Source organism: Vidua chalybeata, chromosome 6, assembly GCF_026979565.1.
Source record: "Vidua chalybeata isolate OUT-0048 chromosome 6, bVidCha1 merged haplotype, whole genome shotgun sequence".
In the NCBI taxonomy this organism is placed as follows: domain Eukaryota; kingdom Metazoa; phylum Chordata; class Aves; order Passeriformes; family Viduidae; genus Vidua; species Vidua chalybeata.
The window spans coordinates 52,041,203-52,061,975 of record NC_071535.1 but is presented as its reverse complement, the minus strand read 5'-3'; the positions used below and the strand labels follow the sequence as shown (position 1 = coordinate 52,061,975).

General features: G+C 42.5%; 3 protein-coding genes across 6 annotated transcripts; 2 read left to right on the top strand and 1 right to left on the bottom strand.

Moving 5' to 3' along the window:
• The first annotated feature begins 1,072 nt into the window (after positions 1–1,072).
• Positions 1,073–5,026, top strand: ASCL3 (achaete-scute family bHLH transcription factor 3). Of its 2 annotated transcripts, none has more exons than XM_053944713.1 (2): positions 1,073–1,523; positions 3,581–5,026. In XM_053944713.1, the coding sequence occupies exon 2, from the start codon at positions 3,586–3,588 to the stop codon at positions 4,123–4,125; it is 540 nt and encodes a 179-aa protein (XP_053800688.1). In that variant the 5' UTR covers positions 1,073–1,523; positions 3,581–3,585; the 3' UTR covers positions 4,126–5,026. The 2 variants fall into 2 exon arrangements, with proteins under 2 accessions (XP_053800688.1, XP_053800689.1); XM_053944714.1 differs by lacking the exon at positions 1,073–1,523 and adding an exon at positions 1,560–1,582.
• On the top strand, positions 3,973–17,060 carry C6H11orf16 (chromosome 6 C11orf16 homolog). 3 transcript variants are annotated; one of them, XM_053944709.1, is made up of 8 exons: positions 3,973–4,010; positions 7,132–7,336; positions 8,122–8,272; positions 9,173–9,401; positions 10,134–10,790; positions 11,222–11,409; positions 13,026–13,223; positions 16,979–17,060. In XM_053944709.1, the coding sequence occupies exons 2-8, from the start codon at positions 7,170–7,172 to the stop codon at positions 16,982–16,984; spliced, it is 1,596 nt and encodes a 531-aa protein (XP_053800684.1). In that variant the 5' UTR covers positions 3,973–4,010; positions 7,132–7,169; the 3' UTR covers positions 16,985–17,060. The 3 variants fall into 3 exon arrangements, with proteins under 3 accessions (XP_053800684.1, XP_053800686.1, XP_053800685.1); XM_053944710.1 differs by lacking the exon at positions 3,973–4,010 and adding an exon at positions 5,620–5,935; XM_053944711.1 differs by lacking the exon at positions 16,979–17,060 and having other exon boundaries at positions 13,030–13,154.
• Positions 14,289–19,156, bottom strand: AKIP1 (A-kinase interacting protein 1). Its single transcript, XM_053944715.1, has 5 exons — positions 19,086–19,156; positions 18,774–18,851; positions 15,714–15,824; positions 15,356–15,406; positions 14,289–14,739 (listed from the first exon to the last, which is right to left on the bottom strand). Exons 1-5 carry the CDS (start codon positions 19,146–19,148, stop codon positions 14,596–14,598), a joined length of 447 nt encoding a protein of 148 aa, XP_053800690.1. The 5' UTR covers positions 19,149–19,156; the 3' UTR covers positions 14,289–14,595.
• Positions 19,157–20,773: the final 1,617 nt, after the last annotated feature.

Here is a 20,773-nt window from a genome sequence, read left to right as displayed (position 1 = left end):
CACAGGATTTGTGCTTTAAATTAAAAAAAAAAAATTGCACAAGGATTGACAAGTCAAGAAAAATAAATTCAGGCTTGGGTTCAGTTTTTGTGTTGAACATCTCCCTGATGAGCAGGAAGTTGTTCAGTTGGTGCTGTTCAGTTACTGGTTATGACACTTAGAGTCTACTAAAGAAAAAGAATGCAACTTGTTTGTGGAATACATGCCTTGATTGTTGAATATCCCGGTCCTGGGGGTTGTTCTACTTCTTGGCTGCCTTTCTTGTGAGGCCTGAAGCTGATGTAGGAGCGGGGATTTTGTATACAGCACTGTAGCTCACACAGGGGCAGCAGAAGGCAAAGCTTTCTTTCTTTCATGGGTGACAGTCACAAGAAGCAGTAAAAGTGTTTCTGATCTTACAGTTTTAAGCTAAACTGGTTTGGGTTTGGACTTTTGTGCATGGTTATGCTTTGATTGATAGATGGGCCAAACCATGAGATAGCCCTAAGTGTCAATCCTGTAAAATGGGGGTATTTTGAAGATAGGTGTCCTATTTTATTGCACCTGTACAATTGGACAGCTATATACTGATGTATGTAGGATCTATGTACATGTACACATTACATTATAGATTCCATACTGTTTCTCTTCCTAAGCAAAACTTCTGTTGCTACTGTTGGCTCCCTGTTTTCAAACCTTCTCTTCTTATATGTGTTCACTTTTTATATGATGTTTACACTCGATACTAAAAGAATTTCCCAAAATTACAGGTATAATAATTAAATTTAAAGGCATTAAGCTGACTAATAATATGTGTCCTCACCTGTAGTGAAGTCCATTACAAATTTCTAAATAAATGCTGTTTTTCTGTGTTTAAAATGAAGCTGTGGAAATTAGTATGCTTATGCCTTGATGGTGAATATTCACCTAAATTCTAGCCAATTGTCATATTTAGATATTAGAGTACAAAATGCCAATAAATGAAAATACTGCTTTCTATTTTCATTACTGTACTGTACTGTAGTAATCTGCAACAGAAGGCAAACAGGAAGTGAACAAACCACATTCCTGATTACTTTTTCAGGTAATCTGGATGTGTTCAATAGCAGTTTGAAAATTTCTAGCCCTTAATGCCAAGTTTTGTTGCCATCATAGCTGTGGTGTGGGTGGAAAAGCCCAACCAGAAATGAGCAGATCTAACTGTAAGCTACTTTGCATGTTGTCAATTGACTATAAATTGCAGCAGTCATTGACTCAGTGGAACAAGCTACATAATTCAGGTAAGAGACTTGCATATTGCTGTATCTAGCCACACATCTTCACTGAATATCAATGCTCTTGTTTATGTATGCCAGCCATTTACTAACAGTGTTTTCATAGCTTTTTAATGAGTCCTGTTTAATGTAATCTCTTATTTAATAAAGTGTAAGAAAAATGAAACATTAACATCTTTTTTTTAAATATCATTCAGGTATTTTCAGGTATTCATCACTCTTTAAACAGCACATCTTATTTCCCTGGATTTTACTTTCATTTGAAGATTGGTGAGTCTCTAGTCTAAGAGGAAAATGTTCCAAACACTGTGCAGTTGTTGAGGCAGCAGGTAACTGTTTGATATGACATTGTTACACAGCATAAATGTCAGTACTAAGCAACAAATACTGCAAGTATCTCTTCTTGAGGGGTTGTGTTGGTTTTGGTTTCTTGCTCTGGTGTGATGTTGTGCCATAATAATTTTTTTCTTTTTTTTTTTTTTTTGCTATGTGGCAGATTTTTCTTCCTCAGTGTTTTTAAGTTGTTAACAGCAGAAAGTTTTTAGGCAATAAGCTAACCTGTGTAAGTAGAAAAGGGAAAGTTGACTGTCTTATTATTTTCATTTTATGAGGAGTTTATAGTCACATATGTAAAAATATGTGAGTTTTTTGCATGCATATTAATGTGAAATGGATGTGTGTTCATGTTTTTAGCCTACCTACAGAAGTACCTGTTTAAGATGCATGGGACTCCCACTCATGCCTAACAGCTGTAAATGAATTCTTCACTCACAGGATTTCTGTTGTGAAATCTATGTGCATTAGAAAAAGAGACAACTCTGCATACAGAGGCATTTTCATAGAATATGTTGTGAGAACAGGTCCATACCAAGTAAATATTCTCTGTGTAAATGTGGCATGTATAAAGTCATTAGAAAACATTACATTATCCCCATATCCTTGTGAAGGATTTGTGCTATGGAATTGTGATTGGAACATCTGAAGCTTTGTCAGATTTCTGTGAGTATGGAATCCACCAGTTTCTGGTAATCTAGTTCAATGTTCAGGTGCGGTTTCCATTTTAGAGGGTGCAATAGAATCTAAGTGCTTTGGACAACAATGTATGGATGTACAAGTGGATGGTGAGTAAGAGCATTTTTGGATCAATTGTGTAGGCAGGTATTGGTTGCAATCTGTGAGGGTGGCTCACAGTGATTCTTTAAAAATTAGATGGTTATTTAAAATGTATTTAAAGAAGCTATTAGGTAACAGTCATTACATTCTTAGCAGTTAGGCTGGTGTTTAGCTGTTTGAATAATGATGTTGGGAAGGCACCATAATGCAGCTTCTTATAAACCACTGCAAGAGTATCTTTGTGATAAATGTGTCAGGGTGGTTTGAGTAGTTAGACCTGCTGTAATGCTACTCTGAAGAGAGGGTGTGAGGGTAGGCCAGTCTGTCTTACAGGTTTCCAGCAGGGCCCCAACTGCTGTGTGCCATCACTTCTTTGTATTACTAGGACATGCATTTTTCCTTTAATAAAGTGTTTATTTCATAAATATGAAGTATTTAATTTCTAGCAGTAGGATTGTTTTTAGTATTTCGTGTCTGTGTTTAATCTGCAGGTAGGTAGAGAAGGAATGTGAGGACCCAAGGTGGTGTTAGAATTAGTGGAAATTCTCTCATCTCTCTGAACTTCCTGTAAATCTTTGTATGAGTGGATGTAATACCTGACAGAAGTGGAATTAAGATTGAAATCCATTCTCTGCACAGGTTTTCCATTTTGTTAAGATGATATATTGAATATGACATCAAGTGAATAGAGAGAAAAATAATTTGTCTTTGAAGGCTCTTTGGTATGAATAGGGAGTCTTTTTTACTGGAATTATAGAATTAGTTTTTTTCAGGGAGGGGAAGGGAGTGGGGAGAATGCCTCAGATGGCAGTTGGCCTGCTTTATTTGTTGTCTGTAGACATGTAAGTTTTGGTGGATTTGGAGCAAGCTAGACAAGCTAGAACTATGTGGAATATATACAGGTAGAGTGTTAATTTCTAAAGCTGAAGTGAAAGGCTGCTTGCTCTTTCCTTTGGAAACTTTAGTGGCTTTATATTAATATCTGTTGTGTATTAATTTAATCAGTGTGACCAACTTGCACTTTCTTGTACTTTTCAAATGGGATGTCTTGTTCTACCTGGTCTTCCAACATCATTCTGAAATGTCACGAATGCATTAAAAAAAATCTCTTCTGGAAAATGCCAGGAAGGCCCACAGTTGGTAAGTCCAGGTGAGTTTTTTTATACTGTTCAGTGTTGAGTTGGTTTAAGTATTCTGTGATTATGTGTTTCCAGGCTAAATGCAGAACCTGATGGATGGCAAAAGCTACTGTAACCTCATCTGTGCTGAGGCTCAGCACATCCAGCTGGCAAGGCCTTTCTGTGCAGACCCACTGGTCACGTTTCACGTGTACCCAGAAGCACCAAACCAGGTCCCTTTGGCTGAAGATTTGTCATTCCTTCCTTTCATGTCGGAGCATCTCATCACGGAGACCTTCTACAGCGAGCCCTGCCCCTTTCCCTACCAAATGCCCCATTCCAGTCTCCACAAAAGTGAGTACTCCTATGGGTCAGCTTTCATCAGAAAGAGGAATGAGAGGGAAAGGCAGCGTGTTAAGTGTGTCAATGAAGGCTACGCCAAGCTGAGGCACCACCTGCCCAAGGAGTACTTGGAGAAACGGCTCAGCAAAGTGGAGACCCTCCGTGCTGCTATAAAATACATCAGGTACCTACAGTCTGTGCTGTGCACTGACTCTGTGGTGGCAGGAAAAGGTGTCATGGAGCCAAACCAAGCACGTAAAGCTACTAACAAACAAAGTCAGTTTTTGAAGACAATCTGAAGTGTTGCAAAGCCAGCCAAAGGCATCCTGTCTGGGAATGTAGTAGCCACTACGTGTGTGTTCCTGGCTCTTCTTGGGAGCAGATCGTGGCACACCTCAGTATCAGCCCAACCAAGAGCTTCAACGTTGCAGATAGTTACTACACTTAGATATGAAAGGGGCAACTGGGAAAATCTCAGCTGAATGACTTAAGTAAATTCATTAAATCCAGAACGTGTTTCTAAATTAGTCACCAAGCTAAAAATGTGACACCTACATGTGTGAAGTAACTGTATGTATCATCACAACCTGCATGCTTTAAAATAAAATCTCTCTATTTATGGGACTGAGATTCTTCTCATTTTCTGTCATGTTACTGGTTTACTCTCACATGCACTTTCTTAAAATAGTCACTCTAATTGCCAGTTTTTCTTTTAAAATGCCTTTTTAAAGGTTCCAAGGAGTGTTATTAGATGCCAAAAGAAAGGATAATTTAGTTTAAAACGGCAAAAAATAGAGTAGGGTAGGAGCTCTCCGAAGTACAGTGACTGAACATGGGAAGAGCATAAAGTTTTGTGAGTGCTGTTCCATCATTTTCTTATTAGTGACTATTTTAATCACACTGAAAACTTTTTGACATTGCATAATTTTATTGAAAAATGGATTGTTGTACAGATTTTTGTCCGTATCCTTAAAAATTACTAAGACTGCTTACATAATACGCAGTATAAAGAGGGCTGGCAAGGTTTTGGCCATCAGCATAAAAATAATCCTGCAATAGAAATTTTTTTTTGGACTTTGATAATGGTTGAGGTCTGGAGTGGTCTTCCCCAACCTTCCAATCTGTGTCTCTGTACTGCTGATAGTTTCAGTTAAGTGTTATAAAATAGAACTGTGTGAAGATGATGAAGAGAGTTTAGCTCAAAACCAATAAAATGTCTTAACATTTACTCAGTGTAAGAGAATCATTGATACTAAATAACTCTGCTGAGGGAATGAGAGTTTGTAGGCTGGTTATGCAGCAGAATGTACAAAAATAATGGTTACAGACTTCTCAAGTGATGTATCCTTCTCCCAAACTGTGCTTATCCCACCCTGTTACATTGTTTTTATAGCAGTTAATTGAAACATGCCTAAAAAGAGGCAATTAAGTATTCCAAGCACCTCCTCTCCTTAAAAAACCCCAAACAAACCAAACAAAAAAAAATTAACAAATGTCAACTCTTTGTCTTTCTTTTAAGGAGAATGTGAAAATTAGGGATGTCAGCAGATATTAGCAGTTAGATTTCTGCATTATATGATAACATATTTTTATAGACATTTTGTAAGAGAGAGGTAGAATTCATTAATCCTTCCCCCTTACTGTGAAAGGAGAAAGTTGTAAAGTGATTTGACCTTGGTTTGTCTCAGCTTCAACCTTTCTTTGCACATTTCAAACTTGTTTATTTGTCACACCCTGTGGTGGTAAGCTTTTTTTTAAATTTTCCTTAACCTGAGCTGTGACTTTGATGCTGCTTTTTGCCCTGCAATCATAGGCAGAAGCCTAGAGGACACTGAGCTCTCTTAAAATTCCTTCCCTGCAGTGCAGTAGATCCATGGGGAATTGAAAATTGAGCAAATGTGTGGCAGTCAAATGGTCCTCTCTGAGGTCACATTCTGCTGGGTTTTAACCAGTAAGGTCAGGATGTCCAGTCCTGGCAGTAACAGCTGTGGCAACCTCCATAGCAACTGAGAAACACTGGCAGCAAAAGGCTCCCTGTGTCCAACAGGCAAAAGGGTGGCATTTCTGCATTCAGACTAAATCCAAATGGTGTATTGTTACCAATAGCAGGTAGGTCTGAAATACTGCTGTGTCAAAGTACTTGGAGTTATCAAGAAAAGGCAGCATAATTGCCTTTGTCAATGCACTGTTGTGTGTAGAAACAGGGGTCCATACTCTGAGCTGAATGGTGCTAAAATGTGCTTTAATGTAGAAGTGATACTTGCCTTTCTTTGCAAAGTATTACTGATTCCATCTTGTTTTGGTTTAGAATGGGAATTTGTGCAGTCGTGAAATAAATGGATATATTGTGCTGATTTTCTGACTTAAATATGAATTTTGCAGCAGTTAATCTAGTCTCGCTGGGTTTGCAGTGCTAGTTCTCTGAAATTATGTATCTATCTGGGAGTCTCCATAAAAAAGACTTCCAGATCATATTTCTTAGATAAGAGACAAAATATCATCTAAACATGAGTGCTTAAACTGCATTTTGTAAAATGAATTAAGCACTTAAATTTTATAGGTTGTTGAATTTCCATGCAAATGTTATCATAAGTGTTTCTACGCAATACTTTGAAAGAAAAAAATTAATGGAAGCTTGTCTACTACATATTTTTAAATTACCGGAGATAGCATCACATCATTGATCTTACTGTGACAGCCTCTGAATAGTTATCACTTGTCACATCTGAGCATCTCATTCTTTCTTGTTGCAAGCCATAATCCTACTGTTAATAAAACATGACAGGACAGCTGAAAGATCAAAATATTTCCTCTTAATACATCATTATAAATAAATAGCAGGGAAACGTAATCTAACATCAAGTTCAAAACCTGTCACGTTTACTCAGCTTGTCAACTTCAGCTGTAGTTTCTGTCTCAGTTTGTAAAACAGGGAAGGTTTGGCTGGGTCTGTCTACAAGAAAGCTTTAAATGAAGAATGTATGTATAAGGAGAGAGAGCTGGGTGTTACAGAGGGAAACAAATGTTGGAGGGAGGTGAAAGTTATTATTTTCCTGGGGATTTTCACAGCATTTATAGTTTCCTTGAGTGTTTCTGCCCTTTTTCCAGGTTAGGATTTGGGTGAGTGAAGATCACTGTAGTCAGTCATGTGGGCACATCTGGCCAACTGCCAGTCTAAATATTTTGAATTCAGTGTTTTTAAACAAAAATAAACAATTAGTCAAAATTACTGGCTTCTTGAGGTACACTGAACAGCACTTGCTTGTGTTAGAAATGCCAGTATATTGTCTCTTTTCTTCCAACAGGTCATGACCGAGTCCTGCAGGCAGCAGCTTTTCCAAGTATGGCTCGTTTGGAAGGGTCCCTGCCCAGGGATCGCAGGTATTGCAGTGTGAGGCCAGCTTTGGACAAGTTTTCATGTTCCACTGTCATATCCACAGTTAATCCCTGCTGCAGGAGCTCTTTTGTTGTGTACCCTGCCTGGATCGCTGAGCACCCCGCCCCTCAGAGGTAAAATCAAGTTCCTGTTTAAGTCTGTGATTTGTTTTTTATCTAAAAGGATAAATTAGGCTGGTGTGTCAGATTAATAAATTAGCAGCTCAAGCATCATTTGAGCTTTCTCACCCCTACACTGGCAATTTTTTAGATGTATTAACTAAAGTTATTTGCTACCTTGGAGATTATGAAGAGCAAAGCCTGAGTAAGCCTCCTATCAAAGAAGTATTCCTTTAATATTATTAGGATAAATAAAAGTATCTTGCATTAGCAGTCATCTTCCATGAAATGTAGCTAATGCTTTGTGACAGGGGATTATTTTCCCAGTTTTGAACTAGAAGCTGTCATCAGCCAGCAGCTTTGTTGTTTACTTCTCTGCTTTGCTGTTCCCTGAATGCTGCAGTGTAAACCATCAGCTCCAGTACTCTGGAGTGCACTTACGCTGTGCTCTGTGCTGCAGATCATTCCTCCTGATCTGAAGGGTTGCATTGTCTTGCCAGGTGAACAGCAAAGGGGCTGGTGCAAGTAATGCTGGCCCAGGAATCTAGCATGCTCCTGGCTCACGTCCTGTAAACCCCAAAGCAAAGAGATCTGACTAAAAGCAGGCACTGATGTGTTTTTCCCAAGATCAAGGAATTATCTCAGCACAAGCAAGTTGTCTGTTTCTTCCCACACTATCTGGCCTGTGGGAGTGCTACAAAATGAGGTGGAGTGTTCCAGTTCTTAAACCTTACAAGATTTTTTTTTCATTACCTACAGAATCTATTTCTTTCAGGGCTGACCCTTTTCTTTTCTTCAAGATGCCAGTGGATCAGCCACTGCCTCCCCTCCCCTGGCCCAGCATGGAAGAGCCTCGGAGAATCAGGCGGCACATACAGCAATGTGCCTGTGCTGGCTAGAGGGGAACAAGATGGATTTTATTACCGTGGTACAGTAAAAGAGGAGATAGAGGTGAGTGATGGTTGCTGTGTGGTAGCTGGGGGCATGTGTGACAGGGAGCAGTCCTAACACACCACCTGAGTTCAGTGTAGCAGTTTTTGGCTCTTCAGTGTAGCAGTTTTTGGTTCAGCTGATGAGATTAGAGAACAGATCACCAGGACAGCAGGTGCTTGTGCAGCCTTGTGCTGGTGCTGGGCACTGAGCCAGGCTCAGTCAGCCCGAATGCTGCTGCCAGCAGTGTAGGGGCTGCTGTTGTGTGTAGACACAGAACCATCAACAGCACAGGAAAAGGGTTTGTGTTTTATGTACACATGTCCAGCCTGAGTCAGCCACAGACCAGGCTTAGGGTCTTTCCAAGAAAGGGTAGTGAAAGCTTTAATTCTTTGGTTTGTTAGCACTTCAAACTTAACACAAAAAGGAACCTATTCTTTCTCAAGAACAGGGAAGTACCTCATCTCATTGTTGATGGAAAGCCTCTTTACAGGCCTTAATATAAAAGAAAATAAAAATTCCCAACAACCCCCCAAGAAGCAGAGCTAGTGTTGTATGTAATAAGGACTTGGGCATGAGTGATGAACAAGTCTGAATGGCTTCAGTGTCCCTTGTTCCTTGGCACACACAGCATGGGTTGTGAAATACATTTGTCTATAGCTTTTTCTCTTGGGAAAGAAAATACAGATGCTAGTGGCAGTAAGTCTGAACATATGCTTCACTCATCTTGCTTTCAGGTGAGCCTCATGGAGGTTTTTTGGGCTGTCTCAATGCTGAACTAACACCACACACCCTAGCTGCTGTTCAGGCTTATTTTGCCCTAGTCATGTAGGCGCAGGATGGTCTTCTTGCAAAAGTTGCATTACCTGGCACATTATTGACTGTTTTTCAGTGGAATTGTTATTTTGTTCCTGGTAACAGAGTGAAAGAGGCATGTTCCTGGTAGAGTTTGCCAAACCACTTGTGTCATGTGGAAAGCATCCAGTGTGTGTGCAAAAAACAGCAAAGGATGACATCCTGGAATATGTGAACGGGATGAAGCACTCCTTGCTCCCTGGAGACAGAGTGCTGGCACCATGGGAGCCAGATAGGGCCAGGTATGACCCAGGAACTGTCCTCAGAGGCATTGAGACAAGGGATCCCTTACGAGGTAAGAAAAGGGGTTGCTCTCTTCCTCCTCTTGCTCCTCAGGAACGCCAGATAAACTCCTGTCAGGGTGCTGCTGCCAGAGAAATTACAGAGCACAGACTACAGCTTAATGTTGCTCCAAGCTTGCAGGAGCTGATAGATATCTGTGTGTAACCTCATCAGTGTGACCCTAAGGAAGTTGTGACCCATAAAAATATCATCATCTTTGTCCATGGGTGCAGCTGGGACAAAGCTGTGGCTGCTATGTGCAGGACTGTGGCCTTTTCATGACAGATACAAGTGAGACAACTTCCAGGAAGCATTCATCTGAGCTTAAATGCTCACATTTGTACCAAATGGTCCATCTGGGGGTGATTTTATCACCCAGACATAGGAGATTTCAACAGCTAATTAATTTTTCCTGTGTCTGACAGTCAAGCTCCACTGACTTACCAAAATACTATTCTCAGAGCAGTACTGCTAAATTTGGCAGCAACAACAAAAATTACTGTCATCATTTTCTTGTTCATCTGATGACAAATTGGGTGGAAAGATGCTGCCAGGCCTGTTGTTTTAGTGATGGTGTCCAGGCTGCCCACTCACCTCTGTGACACTGTGGTGAAGTGTTAGAGAGGGGCAAGAGTTGATCCTGCCTCTTGACAGGAGTAGAAAGTGCATAAAGCTGCAAAGCCTGATCTGTCTGTGTTCACTGCCCAGGCAACTGCTTAAGGCTGCTTGCTTTTTCTCTTAACAGCCTCAGAAGATGAAGAAATTACTGTCCACTTTTGGAATGACAAGCAAGTGAAACTCCCCTGTGGTGTGGCTCTGTGGATCCCTCCTAGCCTGTGGGAGAGGATTGTGGAGATGATCCACATGCCCTTCACCAGCAGGGTGAAGCCCAGACCAAGCCAGGACTCTAACTCTTGTATTCTTCCCTGCAGTCCTAAGGCAGCCCTGATTCCTGTTTGTTCTCTATGTAGCCTTGCCAAGCACTGCTTGCACTGCTCTCCCTGCTGGCCACATTTCCACCACCACTGTGCTGGTGATATCTGCTGTTCATTAGCCTGGGTAAGGTGCATCTGCTGCTGCCACCCCTGTGCTGGTGCCTGGTGGCCTCTTCCCTCCAGGCCTCTGGTCTTTCAGGACAAAGCTGAAGAGGCAGAGTCCAGCAGTGAGCTCTCTCCAGGCCTTCTAGAACTGAAAGGCACAAAACGAGGAGAAGCTGCAGCTGTGGCAACATCATCTGCCTCTTCTGATTCAGAGAGGCCACCCCCCACTAAGAGTACTGTGGGGGACAGTGCTGTTAACACAGGCTCCAGCTGTCTTGAAAAGCCCAGGCTAAAGAATTCTGCAAGATCCGAGGGGAGATACTGGAAAAGAAGCCACCACAAGTCCCTTTCCAGTAATTCAGGTACCTTCAAACAACCCCACAGGGAAGCAGCTGTCAGAGGGAACAAAACCAAATGTCTTCTGGGCAGGGCAGTCACTTTGCCTGCAGATTATTGGTATTAATACTGTAAATTTGCATATCAGAGACTGATGCAATTCTTCCCCCTCCCCAAGGTTTCTGCTGCCTCATCTGGCTCTTCTTTTGGCCACTCATCCCATGGAAAACTACCAGAACAATTAATTTCATTTGGAAGCACAGATATTCTTCTCTGTTTCCTGTAATTTTCCTATGCCTTTTATGATGCTAACATCTTCATTAACCTGCATAGTTCATCCATTCAGGATAATCTGAAAGAATTCCTTTCAGGCTTAAAGTGCATTTTTCTCTCTTCTGAAATGAATGTTTCTCCATTTCAGTTCTGGTTTCACTCTTAGAATTTTACTCCTTCCCAGGACCTGGAAGTTGTAGCAGCACATGTACAAAGGGCCAGCTGAAATCCAAAGCCATCTCCACTGGGGACATGTCCAGTGTGGCCCCAGCTCAGCAGAGTGCAATGTTTGAAACCATCAAACAGACTCCCAGAGGGAAACTCACACTGAAACAAATCCTAAGAGACCAAGATTTCAAGCCATCATTGAGGGTAAGATAATCTGTATTAATTCTGTAGTTATATAAGCAGGAGGTTTGTTTGAATGGAAAAAATATCCTTGTAAATGGTTTGGAACCTGGCAAGAAAAGTACATTGTTTGTAACTGCTTCCTGAGGCCATCCACCAGTTTTGTGATAGGTAGGAAAGTTCTCCACTAATAAAACCAAAACAAAAATCCCCAAGCCTTAAGAAAGGGCTGAAGCTACTTAGTAAAATGGAAACAATTGTCAGTAGCCATGTGAGCATTCAATAATGCAGATTTCAATTCAGAAACCTGCTAAATGCCCATTGACATCTCTCCAAAGAAGCCCTATGTTAAATCCATGGAAAGGTGCTGTGCTCTGCCTATCAAATTGTGATAGTCACAATTTCTGTCTCTGAGAGATAAAAGCAGATTTTTTAGTAAACAGTCTTTGCTGAGTTTCTTCTCTTCCTCAATAGAGACAAGCAGTTTAAACAGGAGATTCCTACTGTGAAGCTGGGGGATACTGAGTAAGCAAACTGTGTCACAGCTAGGAACAACACCACTACCCTGCTTTTTAGGCCTGGTTTCCCCCATGCTTTAGGAAAACTTGAAAAAAAATCAGAATATGAGTGCTAAAAAAAGCAAACACAGAAATGAGGAAGAAAATACTTACAGGAAGAAGGGGAAGATGAAATAGAATGTCAGGATGAACACAAACAGTGCTCTGCACAAGAGCATCAGGGTAGAATTAATAAATTACATTCATGAAATCAAATATTAGTTTCTCTGTACCTTCATGCTATTGCTACTGTGAGCTGACTGCAAAATAAAACTTGAAATGTACTAAACTTGCATGTTTAGAGATGAATCCATTAATAACATGTCTTGGTGAACAGAGAATATACAGGAATACATCTTGTATTCTCACAGTTGTAGTCATTCATTTTAAACAGATGCCAACTTATCAACTGTATGGTTCCTGCTTTCTATTTCTGTTCTACTTTATTGTTTAAATAATCATAGTTACATAACTACACACCTTTGTAATTGATTTCCTAGGAATTTTCAGGTCAGTATGGAGCTCCAGGCAGGCATGCTCTATGGTAGCAGTGTCAGAGCTGTGCACTGAAGTGACATGAGTTGCCTTTTGGTAAAACTAATAAGAAAACAGAATTGTTTCATTCCATACCCCCAGCAGGGTATAATGACAGAATTTTATTCCTGTAAAATAGCCCTTGGTGATTTTACATCCAGAAGATCCACTGCTACTCTGAGATAGCTGAAGCAGTTTTATCACATGATGCAGGCTGCATTAGAAATGGCTTGCAGCAAACAAGTGGAGTTAGAGGACAGGCTTCCCAGAGGTACTCTCTGTGGGGCTGATGTCCCCTCACTGCAGTCAACAAAATCCTCCTGACTTCTGAAGTAGAAAAGTTTTTAATCAAAGCCTCACAGCTTCTGAAAATCCTTTGCTCTTGCTGTCCAATTGTGTGTTTCAGCAGTAAAGTTTGTGCTAGCACAGAAAACAGATCAGTATTAAAACTATGTAAGGCAGAGGTGCAGTCAGCAGAGCAGCAGTTAACAAAGACACTGATGCTTTTTTTAGACCAGACTTCTGAGGGATTTGTTTTCTGTCCTCCAGGAAGAAGGCTTTGCAGCATCAGAAGAACAAAGATACAAAGTAGCATCAGATGATGAAGGTAAAGTGACTTGTGTTGGAGATGACAAACCTGATGTTACAGACCCTGTCAGAGCTCACTTACAGCAAAGCAGAGAGAGACATGATCAACTAGATTCCAGTACATGTACAACTGATCAAGTTCAGGGGCTGAAATTTCAGGTAAACTGCTTCTACTCTATCAGTGTTATATTTTTTAAACAAATCAAGTTCTGCTTTAGATGCTGTCTCAGTAGAATATCTTTATGGATGACTGTATAATTTTAATAAGTGAGAAACTCTACTTTCACCCACATTAAACTTGAGCATCCTCATTCTTTATTCCAAAGTGCTACAATAAATTCCTAACTATTTGGACTTGACTTTACAATTCTGGAGAGATCAAATGTGCTAGTAGGAGCACTAAAAGCCTGAAAGCCTGAACAGATGCACAGCAAGAGTCCAATAAACCTCCCATTTGTCTACAGTTCTCTGGAGTGAGCCACAGAAATTCAGCAAAGCAATTTCTGTTTGTAGAAAGCCAGGAGGAATGGAGAAACAATACAAGATACAGCTGAAAGAATTTTTTGGGGGATTAAAGCACAAGCAAAAGTAGTCAGAGGCTAAAGGACCTGCTACTGTAGATGCAAACAACAAAATAATTAGCACTCAAGCCACTGATGTTTATATTCTGATGAAAATGAACAGAAATCTTAATACTATCAGCTACAAAAAGATGACAGAAGTATATAGATCACATCACTAATTCTAAACATGGAATCTGGTCCTTTGGCAAAGTTAAGCATCCAGGGAGTTTTGTTAGTGGGACTGCTCATGTTTAAAGCATATGAACTTGGTCATAAGCTGCAGTGTGCAGTTGCTCAGCAGTAAATTGGATAATTTAGGGTACTCCACAGCCCTCAGAAAAGGGGTGTTTAGCATGATCTGCAAAGAGCCAGAACCTGAATCAATAGCTCGTGTGCCTAGACTGAACACCTGATACGTATTTCAGCATGTTTCTGAGTTGGGGTTCTAGGTAGTGAATTTCATTTGCATTTCATTTCTTTACCACACTAGCAAAAGTACAGACAGGAGAGTGGCTTGTGAGCCAGCTACTCTAAAATGAGTGCCAGCCTACAGAAGCTAATGTACACCCAATATTCACACCACATGGATCATGCTCTCTCTGGTCTACTCTGTGACATGGGCGTTCTCTCTGAGGATAACACAAAAGAAGCTGTCATCACAAAGGCTTGATCATATATTTTATTGCACTGATTGTATCTTTAATTGTTTAGAGCAGAAGAATCTGGAATTACACAGTCACATAATTGGATTTAAAAGGCACACAATGTACATATATATAAAACTCAGTGTACAAAGTGGGCTGCATATAATTATATTAACTAGAAAACAAATATACAGGCTATAAAAATGGAGTCCCAAAGAGGAAGCTACTATTAAAGTGCTAACAAGGAAAGATATTTATAGCTCATTACACATATTAAAAAGAGCCTCGTGTTTTATTCCTGATATTGCCAGGAAACAACAAACATCACAGAACAAAAGTTAAATCAACACTTTGTCCTGCACTGACATCTACTATGTGGGTGTGTTCCATCATGTCTTCTGAGATTGCTGTGACAGAATAGATGCCAGGAGAAACTTCAATGTAGAAATCTTTGGGAGGTCTTCTGGGCTTTAAGGAAAAACAAAAAAAGAAAAAAGAAAAAAAGCTATGTTGTTGGTTACTTATCTTAGATTTCCCATAAGAAAAAAGTGTTTGGGTAAAAAAATTACATTTTGGCTGCTATGTAAATATAATAAGATTTTTCTAAATATATGGAAGGCAGGGCAAACAAAACTGTAAAATGTTTCTGTCAGTACAAAAATTAGCATGTGCCATACTCAAAGCAATTTAGCTAATGTTTCAATCAGTGGAAGTAATCACTGTGCTGTAATTTATTCTGTTTCTCATCTTTTGTGGCTTAGAAGTTCCTTAAGTTGATTTGCTGAGGTGTTAGGCTTTGAAAAATAAAACCAGTTTTCTTCTTGAGGAACAGGAGTCTTCAGAGAGCCTGTGAGAGGGCCAAGTGTAAGAATGCCACAATCTGGTTTCTAACTAATTGTGCAAGTCTCTGTATGGCCATTTGACTGCCTATACATATATTCTGATTGTGAATGCACCATTGGTAAATCTTCTGTGCCATCAAGGTCTCCAGATCTGACACAATTTGTAATCAGCTTGATTCAAAATGATAAAAGAAATCCTAGCAAATACCTCCACTTAAAACCAAAGTATTTTGTACACTTACCCTTTGCTGGCAAGCTTGAGCTTGCCTGGATTCTACAGGACCTCCAGTCCCCTGGAAAGAAAAAGAGAATTATTTTCCAATGATCCAGCACACAAGGCAAATCCAGGCCAAGAGAGGGGATGCTTTAGGTGCATGAAGTTTTTCCCTCCACAGAAGGATGGATAGGACACTGACTGGTACCCCAAGAAGTGACTCTACCTTCCCCCAACCCAACACAGGCTTGGATCAGTCCAGGTGTTTTTGTCATAAGGTCAACCTACATACATGAGTGTGAGTGTCACAGACATCAGGTGGATAACAAGTACACCACAGCAAGGGAAGGAATAACCTTTAATCAAAACCAGAAGTATCTACTTACCTCTTCTTCTGTGGAATCCATCTTTCTTTCTACTGACTTGCTATGGTATTTGCAGAAGTGTTTGATTTCATTCTCTTTGCACTTGTTGGCTGCCATAGACCCATAGCACTTCTGGACAGCAACAGAAACAGAAAATGTTGTGTAGGAGGTATCAAACCATATTTGCAGCCACTGCAGATTTACAGTTGAAAGTAGAACTACACAAATAGTGATGCTGTGTACTAATTGGCTGTTTGTTCTCTCTGAGGGTGAAAACAATGCCTGTATCTCCAAAGGCCACCTGCCTTCTGCTACAGGACTCTCTCACAGGCCTGATTTTAGATGCCTGTTTCCTAACACAATATGTAGGGCAGGGACTCTGACACCTCAGAACTGAATTAATGAAAATGTCAGAAGGAATACTCTGGAAATGCCTGCCTGATCAGGCTGGTCAAGAAAAGCCCTGATGGAAGAAGGCATAGTTTATGGGTCCTTAAGAGGACATGTATGCAAGCCAGGTGCTTTGCAACCCAGTCAATGAAGATGGGTTCTGCAGGGCATGTGCAGCAGCAGTGCTCTAAAAGCAGAATGTGTTAATACTGGAAAATGAGTCAGTTAAGAAGCTGAAGTGTCTTCAAGGCTGGTACCATTTTCACAGTTTTGAGAAGTGTATTTAAGCACACAGCAGCCTTCTTCTGGTTCCACTGCAGATGTACTGGCATCTTGCCCACTGCAGATTAAACTCTTGAGTACAGTTCTGCTGCCATCTGTTGTCACCTCAGAACTCCTCCCAAGGTTACCTTGTTGATCACAGGGACCAAAAAGATCCAAAATATCTCTTATTTCACTGGTGTTTTTCTTGTCCCTAACTGTCAAGACTAAATGTAACAAAAATAAGGCAAATAGCAATTCTTATTTCCAAATCTACTGCTGTGCTTTATTCCTTGAGTTTATGCACAGATCAACAGCTCTGGTTGCTTGTATTGCAGTATTTGTGAAACTACAAATATAGCAAATGCTCTGACCTGGTGCATAATGCTTCATAGAGCATCTCTTTTGCATGATGGCACAGAGCAAAGAAATGAAATCCAACTTTTGGTGAGAAATGGGTAAATTTTGATCCCTTAGTAACCCTTAACATCTCATCTTAAACTACAAGTTTAATTGTTTGCATTCAAGTGCCTAAAAGATCGTGTTCAGCTGTGAATTTTTATTTGCACTTTGTAAAATTTAGCCATGACCTTGTGGGTCTGACATTTCTCCCCTTTTATGACTCTTCTCTACAGAAATGACTGAAGCAGTACTGTCTCTGCTGATGCACAAACGTGGAAGTCATCCATTGCTTGTTCCAGCTTTAATACTCTTAACAGGGCACAAGATAGACCCAAAGAATAATTTAGGTTGGAAGACACCCTTAGGATCATAGAGTCCAACTGTAAACTTAGCACTGCCAAGTCACTGGTAAGGATGAGCCTCAGTACAGTTTCTTTTATCTTGTGTAAAACTCTATTCTGACCCAGTTGTTTTAGGATTAACTAGTTACTGTGAGTGTTATACTTCGAAATTATAAAGGAGTTGCTTAAGAACTAATCACTTGGTGTGCTGAAGTAGTTTTCTCTAATTTAGTTGCAGACTTGGGTTCTGTATTAGCCCTGCAGGCAGTGAGCTCCCTGCTGTGTTAGGATAACAGATCCCTCAGGGCACAAACTGAATAGAGTTCTCAGAGACTTCAGTGCAGTAGCTGGGCTGCAGGGCTGTGCTCACAAGGATGGCCTGGCAGAGGCTGGCTCCCAGTCTGCCCACTCAGCAGAGCAATGACACCTGCCAGCCAGAGCCAGCACAATAATAGCGCAGCTGTGCACCTGTACACCAAACCTCTCAATTTCTGTTTGTCGCACACAAAGAGCTGAGCCCACACTCCTTACCCAGTAGCAACGTCCCAAATCCAGTTTGGCCTGGTTTTGTCTGGGATAGAGCAAGTTTTCCTCCTCGTAGCTGGAAGAGTGCTGTGTTTTTGATTTAGTAGGAGTACAGTGTCAATAACAAACTGATGTTTTGGTTATTGTTGAGTAATGCTCACCCTAAGCCAAGGACTGTTCTCATGCTCTGCCAGTGGGGAGGTGCACGAAAAGCTGGGAGTGAGTAGGGCTGTGAGAGCTGACCCAAACTAGCCAAAAGGAAATTCCATCCCATAGAATGTCATGTATATAAAAAGGGAGAGTTGTCTGGGGACTGCCTGGGCACTGGTCAGTGAGTGGTAAGCAACTGTATTGTGCATTACTTGCTCTTCTTGGGTTTTATTTCTCTGTCCCCTTTTCATCACAATTATTACTGTTATTACCATTGGTATTATCATATTTTATTTTGTTTCAATTAATAAACTGTTCTTATCTCAACCTACGAGGTTTTTTTTTCCTCCAGATTCTCCTCCCCATCCTGACAGGGGAGGTGGGCAGGGAGGGAGTGAGCTGTATGGTACTTAGTTGCTGGCAGGGTTAAATCACAACAGCAACACTAAATTCAAAACAAACACAGGACACAAGGCATCTCTTCACTCCAGATCCAAACTCTCCCTTATTTCCAGCGCCCAGAACTGGATATCACCCAGCACGAGAGGCTCACGTTCCCCTGATAACAACAAAAGGTTCTATGTCATAAGGCCATTTCCCAGCAGAGATACTTTGGAGCACTGGAAACATTCCTTACCTGTATTCCTTACAATGTATTTTGTGATGCCACCTGACATTTCTGTCCCTCTATCCATACTGTGTTTCCACCAAGAAATGGAGAAACCTGCTAAATCTGTACCGAGCTACTGGTGCTATCTATAGAAAATGCGGATAGTGGTGTTTATCAGCCAAGGTGGAGCCAGCTCAGCCGGTCAGGACAACACCGGTGAGATGCACCCTGCCACATGATGCTGAATGCCCCAAATGTCGTCATCTCGGCCGGCACCACAGGTTCACTGGCTGAACCCTTGCCATACAACGAGCAAACCTGAAACCTAATTTTTGCAGTAAAAGTAGTGAGGCCTCTGGCAGGCACATTCCCCTTTGGCCGGCTCCGGGGGTCACCCCTCACCTCGCATTCCTTTGAGACTCCTCTCATCAAATTCACAATCGAAGCGAACGCTGCATTGAGGCGTTCCCGGTCTCGGTCCTGCAACGAGAGACATTCCTGGTCACTCAGCGCGCCGCCCGTCGCTTAGAGCCCGAGGATGGCGGGGCGCAGAGCCCTCGGGGCCGTCTCGGGGGCACCGGGCGGGGCGGGTAGCTCAGCGCGGCGGCGTGTCCGGGAGGGCCCGCGGCCCGTACTGAGATGTATTTCCGTGCATCTCCATGTCTCTATCTGTATCTGTATCTGCGTGTCCGCGGGTGCGCGCTCGGCACTGACCCGGGCCGCGCCCGCCGAGCGCCGCCGCACCCGCTCCAGCACATCGCGCGCCGTGCCCGCCATGCGCCGCGCGCCCGCCACCTCCGTCCCGCCTCTGCCGCCGCCGCGCTGCGCACGCGCCGCCGCCCCGCCCCGCTGGGGGGCGCCACCGCCCCGGCCCCGCCCTCAGCTCGGCCCGGCCCGGCCGGGGCCGCCGGGGCGATTCCCGTCGGAATGCGGCCCCGCGGAGGGCTCGGGGGACTTTGTGTGTCCCTTACGCCCGCGCCCTGCCCTGCGGTAACGCAGGACAGGCGCGTCCGGACAGGCTTTCCCGGAAAGGGTCAGTGAGGTGCCCCCGTATGCTGCTTCCCGGATGTCGCCGCCGTGCGACAACGGGGAAGAGCCCGCAAAAGCCGGAGGTGCGAGCCCCGTCGTGCCCCGTGGTCTCTGGGGGGAAGCGGTGCTCCCCGCTGCTTTTTGGTTACCGTTTCGCGGTACGAGCTCCCAGTGCCGGTAGGGGGCGATGGCCGGCCGAGAGCCGCGGCTGTGGGTCACCGGGCAGAGCTGCACGCCCGCGGCATCCGCTCCCCCAAGGGCAGCCCGTTCGCTGGGGCGGTGAGAGAACCCGCGCAGCGCTTGGGCCCCTGCGAGCAGCACTCGCCGAACAAGCCGGTTCTCTCCGTGGGAGCTGGGTCTGTCTCAGGAGAGCAGCGCCAGGCTGCGGTCATCGCTCGGAGTTACCGGAGCGGCTTGGGAAGTGGCTGTGGCTACGTGGGAGTAGAGCTCCTTCGAGCCTTCGCTAACCTCGTGTGCACCGAGGTGACAGTACTAAGGAAAAATAAGCATTAAAACTTTCTTTAAGTCCCCTGTGGCCAAGGATAACATGGAGACCCTGATCCTTCAAGTCCTTCACTCTTGTTGAGAGCTTTGCTAGCTGTAATCTCTTTGACAAGCAAGAAAAATAATCCTCTCCTAGTTTACATTTTGTTGTCATCCCCGAGTTGCTTAAGCAGAGCAGCAGCCAGCCCCTGCAATAAACAAGCCCTTCACAGGCTGCTTGCTCATTAAGACATTGAAAGCCCCCATTCAGTGTTCAAATCCAGTTTGGTCTCCTGTACACCAAAGAAAATTTAGGCAAATTGCTGGAGTGCTTGAGATCTGGGGAACTGAATATGACATAAAGGGGGGAGAAAAATAATATTTGATAAAAGCAACGTTAGTGTGTTTGATATGGTGGAGAAGCAGCCAGAACAATTATGCTTCCTGCATAATTGGAAGCTGAACATCTTTGCATCATGCTTTGTTAGCAATGGAAAGGGGAGTGGGTTTGTTATGTTGCTGCTCTTGTGAAATAGACTTGGAAAGGCCCTCCTATGTCGTTTTTGTAACACGGAGAGAAAACTGTGTTCATTTTTTATTCCTGCCAGGTACTTGTAGCAGTAGCTTGTTCTTCAGGAGGTAAATTATTCCTGTTGTGTTGAAATTTAAATTCCCACCATTTTTTGATGTTTGGTGACACAGTACTCTTTTTGCAGCTGAGTAAATACATCTGTCCCAAGAAGGCTGACAGCTGAAATAGCTTTTGCTTTGAAACACACATTCACATCAGAATCCAGATGAGAGTTACTCTTATTTCCTGTACATTCATTCTTTTGAAATATAATGGAGGTTTGTGAAATGCTGGGCATTTCCACCAGATTCCTCTTTGT

Excerpts from the sequence above, each read along its gene's own strand:
- ASCL3 (XM_053944713.1), top strand. The coding sequence starts at position 3,586 with ATGCAGAACCTGATGGATGGCAAAAGCTACTGTAACCTCATCTGTGCT.
- C6H11orf16 (XM_053944709.1), top strand. The coding sequence starts at position 7,170 with ATGGCTCGTTTGGAAGGGTCCCTGCCCAGGGATCGCAGGTATTGCAGT. Across the intron at positions 8,273-9,172 it reads CAGTAAAAGAGGAGATAGAG|AGTGAAAGAGGCATGTTCCT; the intron begins GTGAGTGATGGT and ends TCCTGGTAACAG. Across the intron at positions 11,410-13,025 it reads ATTTCAAGCCATCATTGAGG|GAAGAAGGCTTTGCAGCATC; the intron begins GTAAGATAATCT and ends TCTGTCCTCCAG.
- AKIP1 (XM_053944715.1), bottom strand. The coding sequence starts at position 19,148 with ATGGCGGGCACGGCGCGCGATGTGCTGGAGCGGGTGCGGCGGCGCTCG. Across the intron at positions 18,852-19,085 it reads GCTCGGCGGGCGCGGCCCGG|GACCGAGACCGGGAACGCCT; the intron begins GTCAGTGCCGAG and ends CTCTCGTTGCAG. Across the intron at positions 15,825-18,773 it reads GAGTCTCAAAGGAATGCGAG|AAGTGCTATGGGTCTATGGC; the intron begins GTGAGGGGTGAC and ends GTTGCTGTCCAG.